We start from the raw sequence: 17498 nt of genomic DNA, 5'->3' as shown, positions 1-17498 counted from the left end.
CCACAGAAGAGGGCGATAAAAATACACAAGGGCGTATGAACTGGTTGTCCAGACGGGCGTTAGGTGTGTTTTGTTCCGTTCACTGCTGTTATGTTTCGCTCGCGCACGAGATGCTTTGTCCCCCTCGTGCGTACAAATGTGGTTGCGCGACAATGCATATTTTTTATGCATGCAAATAATTGTTAATAAAAGCAAATACACAAATTCTAGAAATGTAAATGGCTATAAATACAGAGTTGTAAAATATATAGCAGCAGACACATGCAAAATATTGTATATGCTATTGCTGTAAAGAGTTGTAATATACTTTAATAAATGCACGTGAACGTCGTCTTCTTTTCAACAAACTAGCTTAAAATTTCCCACACTTCGCACAAAGCACAAAACTGAAAGCAGCAGCCGTGCTTGCCATAATTAACTGGTGCCATTTTAGTGCTGCTGCAAGGACACCTTCTCAGCGTCGCGGACCCACCATTTATCCGCGAAAAACAATTTTAGTTAATCATGGTGCCACGAAACGAACAAACGTAACAACTTGGAACGCTGTATTCGTCTGGCAAGGAACAGCAATAAGCGGCACAGACACCTGAAGCAGCGCCTTATGTATGCCAGCCGGCATCTTCAAGTGATAGTCGGAGCGAACGCCTGAGTCCGCCTCTTCAAACGGCGAGCCAGGCTGCTGCTCCTGCCGATCGTCGTTGGAAAAAGCGCTGCGCCGCGGATGAATCGAGAGCTACGCAAGGAGGGGTACGAAGCAGGAATCTGACAGACGCGCGGCGTAGGTCAGTTGTATAGGAGTAGGACAGATAACGCTAGCACCGCGCGACCGTTGGCAAGCATGACGCAAGCAGTCCAACCATCTGGGTAGCGCCGCAGCGCGGCAACTAATTGAAGTGATGCGTACCAGCGGCTCCCATTGCAAAGCGGGCGATGCGGCTGGGATTGTAAAAATAGAGGAGGCGCTGTCTAAACAGGGTTATGCGAATATACTATTATTTCGAATAGCGTGCGAAGAGCATTTCTTAAAATATTCTGTATGGACGTAACGTTCACAATTACAAGGATTGAAAGACGTTGGACACCGTAAAAGTATGAATTTTGATGTTCATCTGAGCTTGCCGCAGAACATACATCTTGGCCCTTCTAGACGGCATTCGCTAGTTAGAGCATCTCACTTCTAGTCTAAGTCGGCGCTCACTCTACGAATGACCATTATGTCATACGCATAGGAAATTTAACTTTCTCAATGATGACGAAAGCGAATGAACTATTGACGTATCAAAGTAAATGAGGGGAGTGCCAGCTATAACCAATGGCCTAGGAGATCAGTCATAAAAGCAAGGTTCTCTAAATGTCGCTGAACCGTACCACGTCAGCAATAGTGGGATTCATGTATTAACATTATTGACAGGGCGGCGTCGGTGTAGGCCCTTTATTTCCAAAAGCTGTGAGAGATAACTGCGGTCTTCCTTATAGCCAGTCTTTCGAAAGCAATTCAAAAACGTACGAGTACATTCAGATTTTTTCGGACCACCCTTTTGAACACTTGCTATTTGATTTCTTCGGCAAATAGAATAGCAGGATAATCTATGCACTATTTGATTCGATTCGAGCCGTCGCGGTGGCTCAGTGGTTACGGCACTCGGCTGCTGACACGAAAAACGCGGGTTCGATTCCGGCCGCGGCGGTTGAATTTCGATGAAGGCGAAATTCTAGAAGCCCGTGTGCTGTGCGATGACAGTGCACGCTAAAGAACCCCAGGCGGTCAAAGTTAATCCGAAGCCCTCCACTGTGGTGTCCTTCACAACCTTAGTCGCTTTAGGACGTTAAACCACGATAAACCAAACCAAATATGTGCACTATTCGAATATTTCGAACACACAACACTAGCGCCCTTTTTGTGAACGCTGCACTATACCTCATTGTACCTGTCTGTATGAAGCTTTTCTATGCAAGCCCGCCACGACGTGCACACTGCACAGCGGTTTGAAACGAATTTTTTTTCCGAGTGTTAGCTTTCTTAGTGCTTCGCAGTGAATGCGTTTCAGTGCCTTTTTTATGACGACGACAACTGAAGCAGTTACTGCATAGGCATGCGCCCTACTATAGTGAGTATACATACAATTAATATACCTACACTGGAGCGGAACCGCCAGCCGCACTTCAGTGTATTGATCTGTTTGCATGATTACTAAAACCATCCTGATAGCCAACAGTTACTCTACCAAGAAAGTACAGGGCGCACCATACCGAACACACAAGGGGCACTATAGAGGGTAAGTTGTAGGAATATGGAAGAGGCCTTAGTCGTGCAGTGGACGTAGTTACTGATAATGACTGTTCTAGCCACAGTGATGATCGATGCCATAATGGCTGGTACAGATAGCGCTGTGTGTCCAAAGGGCACAAATTTTACCAGGAATAAGGAAAAAGTATGCGCTGATCTCAGTTAACCCGCTGAGTCCTTTTTCCATGCACACTAAATTTCTCACCCGTAGAGGTGCAAATCAGGTGTCCCCCGACGAACGCCCATTGCTACCTTTTGGGTGCTAAAAAGGGTGCAGAGATCAGCACCCTTCAGGAAAGCTGCACATCCTGATACTTTAGAGGGCGTAACCGCAGTCATGGCCTATTGGTCTGGGCGTCCGCTTCGGCTGCGGGAGGTGGTTGGTTCGAAACCCACCGCCGGACACCCACCGGCAAAAATGGGTACAAGCCACCCCCGGCACGGCGCCCGGCTTCTACAGGGGTGTGTGCTTGGAGGAGGCTCCGCAAACCCCGCTGCGCCCCTTCGGGGGCAAACCCAGTTTCGAACAACTCAGCCTGCAAAGGTGGTTTGTGTTTCACTCCCCAGTGAAGAGTTCGACTCAAGACTCGTACGCTCACACCAGCGTCAAGTTCGAACACTAAGGTCCTTCGTCAGAAGCCATTCAGAGTATCACTGCGGTCATGGGCTAGCACGGCATTCCGGCTGTCCGACTTTTTTATTAACGGCTACTATTTTTCCATAAAACCTCTACGAATGGAAGTTGAAAGGGTACCCTACACTGATTCACCCATGAAGCAAAAGCATTGGATTGATGCGCACCCTCTAAGCTTTCATGCTGTGCACCCCTTCCTGGAGGGTTCGGATCTCTGCACCCTTTCTTAGCACCCAACAGGTGACAATGGGTGTTCGTCTGGGGACAGCTGATTTGCACCCTTATGGGCGAGAAATTGTTTACTGTGTACATTTCGACCCAACAGTCGCAGGAATAGAATTGCGCGTTTCACAAACAGGAACAGCTCGGATCCCGTGAACATCTAACACAAGTCGAATGAGAAAAACAGGCCCATAGGTCCAAAATATTTAGGATGTTTTGAAATTGAAACTAACTGAACCGAGCGCGCTCATAGCAAAGTTCACACCTTAGTGCACAGATGAACTGGCGTTCATACATTGTTGAGCAGCTATGTGAAGACTATGGCACCAGAACACAACCTCACATAGACACTCTTAGGTTTTTTGTTGCTAACATTTTTCTTCATGCGAACTTTATTACTTACCTGGCAGTGGAAGCACTTCTATGCTGATGAAAGAGGAAGTTATCACAGCGGGGAACAGTTTTCCTAGAGTAACTATTCACGCACTACACATTTTGCGGTTTTTGTTTGACGCGGGAAAATGCCTGATGGTCTGTAGATTGGCTTGCCTCCTGTGAGGTATTCCTCACCGAAAGCAGCCAAATTGCACCCAAAGATGCACGGGGAACTCGTACGTCAGTCGCAGCAACCACAACGCGGCGGACGTTTGACAAAAAATTTATTGACGATTTAGTCCCCTATGTAGATAAGTATACCAGCGCAGCAAGCACACTTTAAAGGAATACAAAACTCTAGTTTCAATTTATCTTTTAGTTCACTGAAAACTGAAACGACAGAGGGTGGGATGAGTGCATGCGGAGAGTTCATTGGGTTCTTCTGTCATTGAGCAATGCTTTGCTCTACACGGAGCGCACCCAGCCCGCGAAGGCTATGTTGGCCATAAGAAGTTTCAGATGGTCCCAAGCAACGTCACCTAAGTTGCTGCAGACTTGAATGTAAGCGACATTAGAAACAATCTCTGAAAAGCGTGCACAAATCATACCTTCGTACGGAAACGATGGGTATCACCGTAGAGTAAGTATAGTGCTCGAAATATGAAACGCAGAATTAATTTAACGTGCGCGCACGCACACGTCGGCACGGTTTCATTTGCTTCTATAGCAGCCGTGGCGCACAAGTACAGTGTACGCTGCAGACTAAACGTCACCTCTGCTTCCACGCTGTATTCTGCGAGGAATACGCTCCCAAACTGAGTTGACACACGCTTAAAAAAAGTGGTTACTAAGTGGTGTTGACAAATACATGCCATTCCACTGGCTGGCACTCTTATACTTTCAGATTGGCATACGCCTAGCTGTCGCCGTCCCACAGGCAACACTGTACCCACTGTCCTTCCATTGCCCGCCACCGGTGGGGAACTGTACCGCTTCACACACTTACAGTGGATTTAAGCAGTAACCATTTTCCTTCTCTTCCCAATCTTGTCAGGCGCATTTCAGACATTTTAGCGTTTTGTAACTGGACGTTCATTTTGTGCTATAAGGAGCTTATACACAACACTGCGGAACTCTCGCAGCGTGGAGGATTTCAACGGCGGTATGCCATTCGTACTTATCCTTTGCTTCTTTGATGAACGTGTCGAGGCCAAGCAGATACTTTGGGTGCACCAAACGGATCTCTGTGTCGTCGGGAAAGGCGTCCTGGGTTACGTCACTGATTTCCTTTAAGTACAGCTGCCATTTAAACTCATCCTGGAAAGAGCGAAAGTGAAAATGCAGCAAGCTTCATCAGCAGTTTTGCCGCAGTAACATAGTACAAATTGTGAATTGCGAAGCGGCATAGCTTTCCTTTGTTGCGTATCACTGTGCTTGTTTGGATGCCAATCAGTAATTTGCTAGCTCATTATGAAAAAAGGCTTACTTAGAGGATCCACTGCATCTTATTAGCCCCTGTTCATGCAAAGCAACTATTGTATAGATGCGACTGACGACTGCGGAAAGCCAAGACGATTCTGAGAAATGCACAGCCAACTAAATGACCGGCCCTGGCCCTCAGTGGCCATGGTGGTCAGCACTTAGGCACATTGCCTTAAGCACCATTCGTGCACCGCGCACAGGTTCGTTTTTTTTTTGCCTGCCTGAATCCACAGACACATGAGTGGAATGCCGCAGGGGTCGGCACACGCCTTCAAGGACATCACTCCTTTACCTGGAGGCACGACGAAATCTACTGGAGCCTCCAACGTTCCCTGTGGCCTCGAGGACGGGGCTATAAATGACACCAAAACTTCAAACTCACTGTGCACGGCGGAAAGCACTAAGTCTCACATAATGCAACGTTCTTCTGACATTCAACCAATGCTGGAATCACTTAGTGCTGTCTGGCTTAGTGCAGTAATCGTGAGACAACCAGGCAGGAAGTGCAGTAATCGTGAGACAACCAGGCAGGAAGTGCAGTAATCGTGAGACAACCAGGCAGGAACCACGAATATCATCGTTCTTAGAAACTGCCAGAAAAAAAACACTTAACAAATGCTGCAAAAATGCATGGGGTGGTCTAAGCGCACCCGTGCGCATCTTGTGTGGCAACACGTCTCATCTCAGCCGCTTGCACATTAAAGTATTTTCGAAGTGCTAGAATTTAAGAAAAATAAACTGCCACTGTTACAAATAGGAACAGCGGGAGGGACGAAACACGGTAAGAAACAAAGAAAGACTCACACGGGCACTGAATATCTACTGAATGTTTATTTCGAAGTATAGAGAAGTATAGAGATGAAAAGAGGGCGGCACATCGATTACAGTTCTTACCGGTCACCGGAAAAAAGAAGATAGTGACGTCGGTGGATGAAACATGCATTTGTGAATGAGGGGAGGGGGGTGAAAGGCAATAAAAAGGGGATGTAGAGGGCCGCCGTGCGAAACAGATGAGCGTTCATGAAAGGTAAATTTTAAGTTGCCCATAAAGAGGCTAAAAGCAATAAACAATAAAGACAATCAAAACAATAAAAACGGAAAGCTGCGAGGTATAAAGGGCTTCCTAGCAAAGAACATGAAATGCTAATGGAAGGTGTTGTTAATGAGACCGAAAAGAGGGTAAAAACTTTAAAACCGAAAAGATACAAGGTGAGCAGGGCCCACTAGAGATAAATAATAAAACCAGATACAAATAAAAGACCGAATAGTCAGGATTTAAACAATAAGCACAGTAAGAGGCCAGTAAAACATTCGATTCGAATGAACAGTAAAAAAAAAATGCTCAGGTGGGCTTAGGAGCTTCAATTTTTTTTCTCGGATGAACAGATATACGGTGTACTAACGCAGTGGTCCTAAGAACGAAAGATATTGACTGATTCAATAATTTCTGTAGACGTATGGTCTTGCAGTTTCCCGATGATCGCGCATTCATCGAATACAGGGGTGCAAGTTTAGATTTCTCGGTTTTGCTGTGTTTGGCCAGATTCCCGGTTATTGCAGTGTTGCCGAAATTGTTGTCAAGTTCTTGCAGCCTGACTTTTATGCACCTTCCAGTTTGAGCAACGTATTCCTTCCCGCATTACAAGGTCATTGAATAAACGACACAGGATGCACACGAAACGTGGGGATATCTGTGTGTTTGCCCGCAGCCACGGTGAACTTGTTGATTATTTACTCTCCTGCAGAGAGAGGCAAGCTGGTCGGGCGCGGAAAAGAACACGTCAACGCCTGCGAGTTTTCGAACTTTAATCAAAACGTGGCTGGTGCTATGAATATAGGAAAAAACGACCACTTTTCTGCAGTGAATCTCCTTCGCAGCCGGTAAACGGTTCCTGTTTATGCAGCCGGCAAGTGATACCAGCAGTAGTAAAGTGTAGCCCGCCGCGAGGAGCCGCCCTACCTGTTTGCGAAAACTGTCGTGTAGCTGATGTTCACAGGTATTTTGAACGGCTTTGCGAAAGCACAGGCTGATAAGCCATCGATTTACTATCTTCGAGTGGGCTGAAGCATATGAAAGGAGAAGTTTTTACCTCTGGGTTCATAGGCCTGGCACGCATATGCAGGAGAAAAATTAAGGCGTAGGTCAAGGAATCACATGCTATTATCTTCCCGGAATTCAAATGTTAACACGAGAGGTGCAAGCATGGGTCAAACATGGACTGAACTTCGGGTGCTACAATTTTGAGGTCTTTGTTGCTGCATTTCAAAAGGAAGATATAGGCAAATACAAAAAGAGAAGGTTTTGACGCCTCAAGTATCGCTGATTTTCTGTTGCAGCAATCTGTCATAGTGGGTGAGAAACAATTCTGTAAGAAGTGGGGCTGCACATGAGCCTATGCACACACCTTTCTTCTGGATGTTGGACTTGACAGAAGAATATTTCAAATAAAACTCTAAGATGCCCACTCGAAGATGCGATGGCTTATCAGAGAAGCGATGGCTTATCATATAAGCCTGTGCTTTCGCAAAGCCGTTCAAAGGGCATGTGAACATCAGCTTCACGACAGTTTTCGCAAACAGGTAGGGCGGCTCCTCGCGGCGGGCTACCCTTTACCACTGCTGGTATCAGTTGCCGGTAGCATTAACAGGAACCTCGTACCGGCTCCGAAGGAGATTAACTGCAGAAAAGTGGTCGTTTTACCGTATATTCACAGCGCCAGCCGCACTTTCATTAAAGTTCAATAACTCGCAGGTGTTGACGTGTTCTTTTCCGCGCCCGACAAGCTCGTCTTTCTCTGCAGGAGAGTAAATAACCAACAAGTTCACCTTGGCTGCGGACAAACGCACAGATATCCCCCGTTTCGTGTGCATCCGGTGTTATTTATGTTATGGCCTTGTTCTGCGGGAAGGAATACGTTGGTAAACGGGAAGGTGCATAAATGTCAGGCTGCAAGAACATGACAACAATGTGGGCAACATTGCAATAACCGGGAATCGGGCCAAACACTGCAAAAACTAAGAAATATAAACTTTCACCTTAGTATTAGATGAATGTGCGATCATCGGGAAAGGGCGAGACCGTACGTCTTGAGAAATAACTGAAGCTTGCATTATCCGCCGTGCTCACAACTGTGTTAGCACACCGTCTGTCTGTTTATCCGAGAAAGAATTGAAGTTTCCAAGCACAGCCGGGCATGTGTTGTGACTGTTCACTCGGCTGGAATGTTTCACTGGCCTCTTATTGCGTTGCTTGTTTAATCCTGTCAAGTTTTACTCTTTAACCCTTTTAGGCCCTCCTCACCTCGCAGCTTTTTCGGTTTTCAAGTTGTTAGCTTCTTTTGGGCCTCTAACTATACCTTCTATTAGAATTTAATGTTCTATGCTTGGAGGCCCTTTACACCTCACTGCTTTCCTTTTTTATTGTTTTTATTGATTATTGTTTTAGCATCTTTATGGGCAACTTCAACTTCACCTTTCATTAACGTTCATCTGTTGTTTCGCGTGAAGGCCCTCTACACCCCCTTTTAATCGCCATTCCCCCCACCGCAATCACTAATACATGTTTTAACCACTGATGGGACTATCTTCTGGTTTCCGGTTTTCGTGGAGCCCTCTTATCGATGTACCGCCCTCTTTTCATCGCTATATATTCTCTATACTTTGAAATAAAAAATCCGGTCGATAGTCAGCGCCCGTGTGTGTCTTTCCTTGTTTTTTCCTGTGTTTCGTCCCTTGCGCTGTTCCACCATCACGCAAAAGTGTCAACTGGCCCGGAAACTCGCCCTTCTATATGTTACAGCTAGCAAAACCTGTCTGCAAGTTTATAAAAGAGAACCTCGGTAACTGATTTGATAAATATTATTCTGTTCGTTCAGGTATTAGCATAGACAAACACCGTATTCGCAACGTGAAAGATGCTAAATTAACCTGTGAAAAGGAATCGGTTTGGTTTGGTTTTATGGGGGTTTAACGTCCCAAAGCGACTCAGCCTATGAGAGACGCCGTAGTGAAGGGCTCCGGGAATTTCGACCAACCGGGGTTCTTTAACATGCACTGAAATCGCACAGTACACAGGCCTCTAGAATTTCGCTACCATTGAAATTCGACCGCCGCGGCCGAGATCGAACCCGCGTCTTTCGGGCCAGCAGCCGAGCGCCATAACCACTCAGCCACCGCGGCTGCTTAGGAAAGGAATCAGGGCTCGGTAGATCCCACATTGAAATGACGTTGCGAGGTCACAATGTACAAGCTATGAGTAGAAACCGCGCTGAAGGTTTATATTATGTACCGGCCAAGAACCACCGAATCTCCACTCAGATTTTGCGTTGTTCCCTTTCACTGGCCGTTTCCTAGCCATAGCTGCCTGCTTGCTTGCCTTAGGGGCGTTGCTGCTGTGAAAAGACATTTCGATGTTAGAAGACGGATGCGTCCTCATGAGCTCTGGCAGCACTCATCCCTAGTGTCACAGAACATTCTGGAAAAACCCAGGATTCGGCGAGTGGCACAGGCAGTGCCGTAATTTGTAAGCTGCCAAATGTGAAACATGCAGTGTGTTGCTGAGCTGTGTCCTAATTCACAACTTGCGCTACCGAGAACGTCGAAACTGTTACGGTAGGGAGTGTGCAGGGTACTTGGTGTCCGACCACGCTGGACACCGGGCTTAGATAAATCCTAGCAATGTACAGCGTGAAAACACAAGTGTCTGGAAAATGTTGCTATACCCTCGATAGTCCCATGAAAACTGCGGCTGTGTACCTTCCACGGGAAGAATTAATACACAACGCAATATGCCCGGGTGTCTCAAAGCAGAACAAGCAAAAAGAACATTGTGCGACCACTACGCAGCTCAGAAGCGTCTTGCTCCCAGTGAATGGACTAAGTTAGCTTAGTTTCCTGGTCAGAACAGAATAAAAGTAAACTTACGCCATCAAGGTTTTTGAGCTCACCATACGTCATAACCTTTGGCCTGGTTTGCCTCGAGGTCTTGGCTTTGCTGAGGATGAACTGCAGGAAAGTAGGGAGGAGCGTTAATGGTAGTGAGGCTAAGCATTCTCGTTGCAAATTCGCTCGTCTTCCTGGGCACGTGAGCAAACGCTGGTCCAACGATAACGCGCGTACAGACAGCTATAGCATGCCTATGCAAACTGCAAGGTTGGCTTGTTACCTATTCTTTCGCTCTCTTCCGATGTCCATGGCCTTCCCCTTCTTATTTGCCTGCTGACACCATATCCCCACTGACAACTTCATAATGAACTAAGCACAGCGCCGTCTGTCTAGCACCTGAAGTGCCCAACGCTTACATTGCAGGGCTAGCATTTAATAAACTCTTTGAAGAGTAACAGTCTGAATTTATTTCCTTTTATGAAGCCGTTTTCTGGTCAGACAGCCGTAACAAAGAGATTCATTATATTTGGTCAGACAGCCGTAACAAAGATTCAATATGCTTCAGAAGACAACATGGTAGCAGCAGGATCAGGAAAATTTGTCATCGCCAGAAGCATAGAACGAGCTGCCATTTTTAAAGAAGGAACGTATTCTATCTAAATTCGAGTATTTGCTAGTGCTTCATCCTATATAACCGTCAATATAAGATGGATATTGATGACCTCACCACATTGTGATGTGCTTCGTAATTATGATTCGTTCTGTCGAAGCTTATTAAGTGATCACCCATATTCAAGGCTTTTTCAGCAATGCATTCCTGTTATTGCTCACACTTGCGTCACATTGCTTGAATTTCTTTTAAAAATACCAAATGAAAATGACACGGAAGCAATTATTACACAGATCTCGAGGAACTATTGTCAGCCCAATCACATGCACCACACAACAAAGGAATATCGCGTGCACTTTCAGTTAGCCATTCTCCGCGTCAGCTGTGACACCCTTAAAAACAATAGTTTTATCTACGGCTTTCACTTCAGACTCTAGCTACCCAACGACCCACCCATCGCAGTAACTTTAGCCCTGCCGTTTAGCCATCCATCTTTAAGTTCTGAGTGATTAGCTGCGATTTTTCACCATACCGCAGATAAATAAGGCGTTATCAGTTAGCTCTGGCTATCTCTCGGAATTCTGAATGCGAACCGCTAAATATCCCGCGCAAGAATGCAGTAGAAAATAAACGGTGAGACGGCGCCCCTTTGCTGAGCACCGTTTCTTGTAATCCCTGAATCCCTGAGTATTCGTGTGCAGATCTATCATTGCTCCAGAGTATGGGGGGCGGGGGGAATCCCCTGAAGATGGAATGTAAATGCGATTGGCATCCGACTGATCACTGATGAATGCTTTCTTGTATAAACATCAGATCTGGTTGCAAAGCAAGCTTTATCATAGGTGTACTAATTAAGTGCGACTACCCTGGTGTCTTTGCGTGCATCCATCTCCAGAACCCGGGCGTTCCTCAAGACATTGATACAGAGCAAAATTATACATGACACGCATCGAGGACCGCGGAAATATTGCGCACGTTCAGCGCAAAGCGCTGACGTCGAGGTGCTCCTGGTGACGCCGAAGTTTAAACTCGGAAACGGCGGTGCCGAGTAACGGCCTGCTTTTTGCGTGTGCGCAACAGTTTCTAAGGCATTGCTCGACACTGTCCAGCAGGGAAGCACGACAGCTAATAACTGCACTTTTGGTGCTCCACCTGCTCTCCAAAGGAGCCGGAAATAAAATTTATCGTCGCTGGGTAGCATATAAAGAAAAAAAATTACAGGATTGCACTTTTCTGCTCATGGGCGGAAATGCGACAACCTTTCCCTGTCCACTGTTTCGCCCTTCATTATTGTTTTTTTTTTCGTTTTCAGTCCTTTTGTTATTTTTATTCTCTCAGGTTTAAAAAGTTATTTTGTTTTATTCTTGATTTATTCCTATTTTTTATTTCTTTGTTAGTTTCATTTTCTTTTTTCATTTTTTATTGCATATATGCTGCTTAAGAACTGCTGCTAAATGAACTTTTGCATTTTTGCTTTATTGACCATACAACTTATGATTGACGGTTCGTCCGGACAACTTCCGTCTATATCTTCCGTCTACGCCACTCATGAGCCAATAAAGGCTTACGACTCAAAAGCCACACTTACGGTGTCAAGACTCTTCCGAGCAGCGTCGACTTGAGCAACAGGAAAGTCGTCATCACCAGGTGTTCCCAAGGTATTCATCACCTCAGCGTAACCTTTCTCTGACGCCGCCAAGAGCATCCTGACATAAAAGTCATTCACGGGAGCACTCAACTGAAAAAAAAGATCACCACGTGCTTATGTAAAGCATGCAAACTACAGACTAGTTAAACGGTACGAAAATTGCTTCAAATGCTTCATCTGGAAAGAAGCGTTGGAATGGAAAGAAATGAAAACACTGTGGCTCAACACAGCTGAGCCAGGATATACAGATCGAAAGCTCTGTTAAGCATGGTTATACACGGTGTAGCTTTGGTTCATCTTTATTGTTTCAGGACTTCACTGAGAGCAAATCACGCGATGCATCACGTGCCACACGTGGAAAAGCGAGCGTCCAGAGCGGTGGTCGACGCACCGGAGGACGTGACTGCCAAGCGAAAGAGTGAATCACGTGACACATCGGATGCCACACCTGGCGACGAGGAGAGCGGCCGTACAGGAGCCAGCGCAGCGGCGCACGTGACTGCCAAGCACGCAGCTGCGGCGACGAAGGTAAATATTAAGATCGAGGCACTTGCCACGCGCGTATTTCACCATGCGGAGCGCCTCCCGTTAGAGGCAACACCGCGGCGGCTGCGTTTCGATGGGGGCGAAACGCTAAAGCGCCCGTGTGCTGTGCGACGTAGAGCACGTTAAAGCTCCCCATGTGGTCGAAATTATTCCGAAGCCCTCCACTAGGGCACCTAGCTCTTTCTTCCTTTCTTATTTCACTCCCTCCTTTATCCCTTCCCTTAAGGCGTGGTTCAGGTGTCCGCCTCTATGTGAGACAGATACTGCGCCATTTCCGTTCCCCCAAAACCAATTTTCATTTTCAAATCTAAGAGGCAGATGACCTTCAGGCTCAGAAAGAGAGGAGTACAGCTTTTCACTCTAAAGCAAAATTAAGACATGCTTGCCTGATGCTATGTTCATAAAGGAACCAAGCTACATAAACGTGGCTCTATTCTTTCAAATGAATGACGCAAAAAAGTAAGCAAGGATTGCTGCATGGTACGCACCTGAGGCAGGTGATTTTCTATTTAGTTTTACAGCGACAGTTGTTAATGCAGTGGACATCCGATCTGTGACCTTGGCGTACACGCCCATACAGGGCCACGTTTAACTGATGGGTCGTGTCTGGGACTGATTACGCAACAGACGAAAGGGAAACATTGAAATGTAAAGAAGCAGTGTAGAGGGCGAGGCAAAGGGACCACCAACAGGGTAAGCGACCAATCATAGGCACAGCGCAGAGCAAGGGGCCTCTCACCTGCAATGCCGCGGAATGGCGGCGCAATGGTGACCAGCGTCATACTAATAGTGAAGAAACTGCCAGTGATACGACATGACTAAAGGCGGAACCGCATGGCGCGATTCAGGCGCGATTGACGCGCGGATACTGGGACGCGCGCGTCGTTTTGACGCGTGCCCAGCACGAAATCGCGCCGCCGCGTGCTGCTGCTCGGTAGAAAAAAACAACGCCTCGCGCGGCGCGTCCGGGGCGCGTCCGCCAATCAGATTTCAAGTAAGTCACGTGGCATTTGGTCACGTGGCATTTTTGGTTTTTGGTTTTGCCACTAGATGGCCCTACTCTCTGCGCATCTCGACGGAGCCTCTTCGGCGCATTTTTTTTTCGCTCTGCAGAACCGGCGCGCACGTGAAAAACACGTGCTACTGTTTCGTGCGCGCATCGTGTTCATCGAAAATGGAGAAAGCAGTCTTCAACGAGGTCCTGATCCCGGAAGTGGAGAGGCGTCGCGTCCTGTGGGATATACGCGACCGCCTCTTCTGCTCTGTAGTAAGCGCCCGACACTCCATTTTCTATGTCGAGTTGTAAACAAGCAGCGGCCTCTTGGCATTAGTCGCAGTTTCGCACACACTCTTCCTGCTTGAAATTAAGCTTGATAAATATAGTTCGGAAAAAAATGTTGTTGTGTAATTACACTAAGATTATTTCTATTGCAGTGTTGTGTAAGTTTAAGGGCATATTACATATGCGGTAGCAGGGACAATTCATGTCATTGGGAGTTACGTTGTCTGGCAACCCGGAAAACGCGCCGCGAAGGCGCCGCTCCCCTTTTTTCGCGCGGGTGCTCGCGCGTTGACGGCAACGCGGGCGTCCACCGCGCGTCGCGTTTTTCGCTCGCGGAAAACGCGCCATGCGGTTCCGCCTTTAGTAACCGAGCGACTGGAATACGAACGCCGACGCAACAACACTAGATGAATGTGGATGTGGTAAACGTTGGACATTCAAGCACCGCAATAAATGACATTAATATTGATACGGGGTGGCAGGCCAGGGAACAGAACGACATGATGGCCGATGAAATATGAATTAATGACTGCGGGCCTAGCGCAAGCGCTCCGTAACACCCCACTAGGTTCTTGCATTATGCATTAGAGTGTAAACGTTTGGAGTATAATACGTAGAATGACTAGGTTCCCTCCGGCTGTATAGTTTCCACCACGCCACAGGAATAATATTTTTCTTGATGGCACTAAAACGCAAACGCAGCCAAGCACACGGCCTGGTTAAGACTGCATTGCATGATCCGAATCCTGTGTCGATGACTTTGGATATGCGGCGAGCCAGCGGAAGGAAAATTCGATCTCGAAATTCTTGGAGAGACGTGGAGTCTTGTAGCAGCAGCAGGGGTGGTGGTAATGCATTTAAGAAAAATAATAACGCTAATAATCAGGAAGAATAACATAGCAGCCCCCAGAGTAACTGCCTCATATTCCGCAGATACCTGATGTGCAGACAGGTGCGGGGAGAAGGGGGCTGAAGGAGCCCAGAGATAAAAAAAACCGTTGGCATCAATGCTAGTCAAATTTTAATCAGGTTGAATAAATAAGATAACCAGTCGTCCTCTCGAATCTAGTCTGATCGTTCACTTGATTTTCTAATGCCATTTCGGTTGTCCGATCGGTTATCTTAGTAAGGCTAATGTCTGCAGTTACTCCTAAACACATAACTGGAATTTTTTTATTTTAACGCTTGATTTTTCTACTCGATTCTTTTCCGCCTGAGAGGAGACTGAACATGTGATGAGTCACAGAAAAGAGAGCAGAGATGGCTTTATTTACAGACGTACCAAAAAAAAAACTCATTGCATGCTTCGCCAGCACAAACAAAGCTTAAGCGTAAAATGAACTGAACTGCTCGCCTCGCTCCCACATGTCCTTCACAGCCGCATGTGGTGTGCTAGAGCAGCAAATGCTGAAATTGCGCTATCATCGGTACAACGTTAGGCACTACATTTGAAACGATTCTTTTCTGGCGAGTTTTGACAGTGGTAAGGTGAAAAACGTTCAATTTTTGCCAAACTACGCTGAATTTCAAGCAGTTTCGCTGAGCACGCCTACCTGCTCGCATCATGGCGCGAGCAGGATGGCCGATGCGCAGTTAGCTAAGGGCGCGCCCACAGCTTTTGCCTTGTGCGCTTTCCCTAGCTCTTGGTTTCGCATGGTTGCGCATTGAGTTTATGCACCCAACAATACACAGTTCCTTTCGAGTGATACTTGTTCACGGTCGGGTAAATTATCTGGTCAACTTGAAAAATATAGGCAAACGTGCAGAAAACGAGCGTTCTCGCGTTGTTAGTACGGGCACATCATTTTAAAGACTGACGGGAAACAAGGTAGCGCACGACAGCTCAAAAAATGAATATTTATGCGCTCTTCAAAACTACCGTGATGTGGTGGTGGGGAAAGACATTTATTACCTCGAAAAAAAGGCGCAGGGAGGAATGAGTGGAACGACTTTTAAGGAACCGGCCCTCACAAACACTAGGTGGGCGTCCCTAGTACGGGACCCCAGTGGCGTCGGTCTCTGCCCGGGCGCGCTCAACCAGGGCCTTTCGGGCCTGTAGCACAGAGCAGCAGAGCAGGGTCGCCTCCCGAGTCACCCGGTTGGGTTTTGGGTGAGGGGGGATAGCAGGGTTGGAGGGGCAGGCCCACACCATGTGGTAGATGTCCGGAGACTTCTCCGCACAGTGCGGACAGCTGCCCGAGAAGGAAGGGTCGAAGTGTTTTGAAGCTACCGGGCACAGCAAAGTATTAGTGTACAGGCGCAGCAGAAGCCGCTCCTCCGCCTTTCAGAGACCTTTACACTGGCGGGGATACAGGTGGTGGCCAGACTGATAAACTAAAACAATGTCTTAGAAGTAGTAAGCTGGAGTGAATTCGAATTCGGGAAATGCCCGGAGAGAGAGCGCGCAGGCGGCGGTGTCAGCTGCCTCATTTTCCTCAAGGCCCATGCCATCAGCAGCCCAAACGATATTCCGGTGAGCGGGGTCCCCGGTGTAGACGCTGTTTTGGAGAAGGCGGTAGGCGAGGTACGGTACCCAGCCCAGCTCTACGTTGTGACATGCCCCTCACGAGTCGGGAATAATTGTCTTGTAAGTTGGATGAGATGCAGCCAACGCAATGGTGACCTCCTCCGCGTGTGCTATGTCAAGGGACTCGGAAAGTAAGGCCGTTCACTGTTTTGGATTCGTGGACGACTGCGGTCTTGTACCATCAACTATGGCGGGGGCCGGAGGCATTCACATAAAATACTTCGGGTTTCGATCCATAGTGGCGGGCCAGGGCTTCCGCCCGCGCCAGGCGCCGGGCATTATTGTTCTCACGGTTCATGTTCGCGGGAAGAGGGTGCACCTGGAGGGCGCGTCTCCACTGGGATGGAATACATACGCATTATTATGAGAGTGGTATGTTAGATGTGTAGTCGGGCAAGGAGGCGGCCCGGAGCTCCTGAAATGGGTTCACCATGCCCAGCCCCAGGAGGCGCTGGTAGGAGGTGTTCACGGGGAGGTAAAGAGCCCGCTTAATAATTTTGCTGAGGATGACGGCGAGTGCAGCCTCGTCTCGCTTCCGCGGGTGGAGGTATGGAGTCGAGTATAGAATTAGACTGGTTACAAATGCATGCGCCAGGCGCAAGGCGTTCTTGCATCGTAAATCGCCGCGCTTCTTAGAAACCAAGCGGACTATGCGGCCCAGCTGATCCTCCACCCTATGGAGTTTGGCCAATGCCGTTTCTGACCGTCTGTGTTGATGTAAAGAGCCCCAGTACCCGGACTTCAATATGCTGAGAGATTGAACCTGTCTTATAAGACAATGCAATTTTGGCTGTGCACTTTGGTAAGGGGCATATGTGCACAACTTCAGTGAAAGCGCGTCGTCCTGTCCACCTTTCTCGCGTCCATTTTGTGTTGCGCGTTCGTATGACCGAAAAAGTAAACTCGAAGGACTTTCTAAAAGCTTGAAAAACAGGTGCTCGTGCACCAGAAACTGTTTTCCACGCTTTTGAAGACACGAAAATTGCACCGGCGCATTTGTT

General features: G+C 47.4%; 1 protein-coding gene across 1 annotated transcript in view; it reads right to left on the bottom strand.

Annotated features, from left to right (window-relative positions):
* Positions 1 to 17498, bottom strand: part of LOC144097243 (uncharacterized) — a 201351-nt gene that overhangs the window by 102456 nt on the left and 81397 nt on the right. Inside the window, exons 8-10 of the mRNA XM_077629987.1 lie at positions 12083 to 12232; positions 9924 to 10004; positions 4696 to 4835 (exon numbers count right to left, since the gene is read on the bottom strand). Of these exons, the coding sequence (XP_077486113.1) occupies positions 4696 to 4835; positions 9924 to 10004; positions 12083 to 12232 (371 nt within the window). The remainder of the gene's footprint in view (positions 1 to 4695; positions 4836 to 9923; positions 10005 to 12082; positions 12233 to 17498) is intronic.

Source organism: Amblyomma americanum, chromosome 7, assembly GCF_052857255.1.
Source record: "Amblyomma americanum isolate KBUSLIRL-KWMA chromosome 7, ASM5285725v1, whole genome shotgun sequence".
In the NCBI taxonomy this organism is placed as follows: domain Eukaryota; kingdom Metazoa; phylum Arthropoda; class Arachnida; order Ixodida; family Ixodidae; genus Amblyomma; species Amblyomma americanum.
Note: the sequence above shows the minus strand (reverse complement) of the source record. Positions and strands in the feature narration are given on the sequence as shown.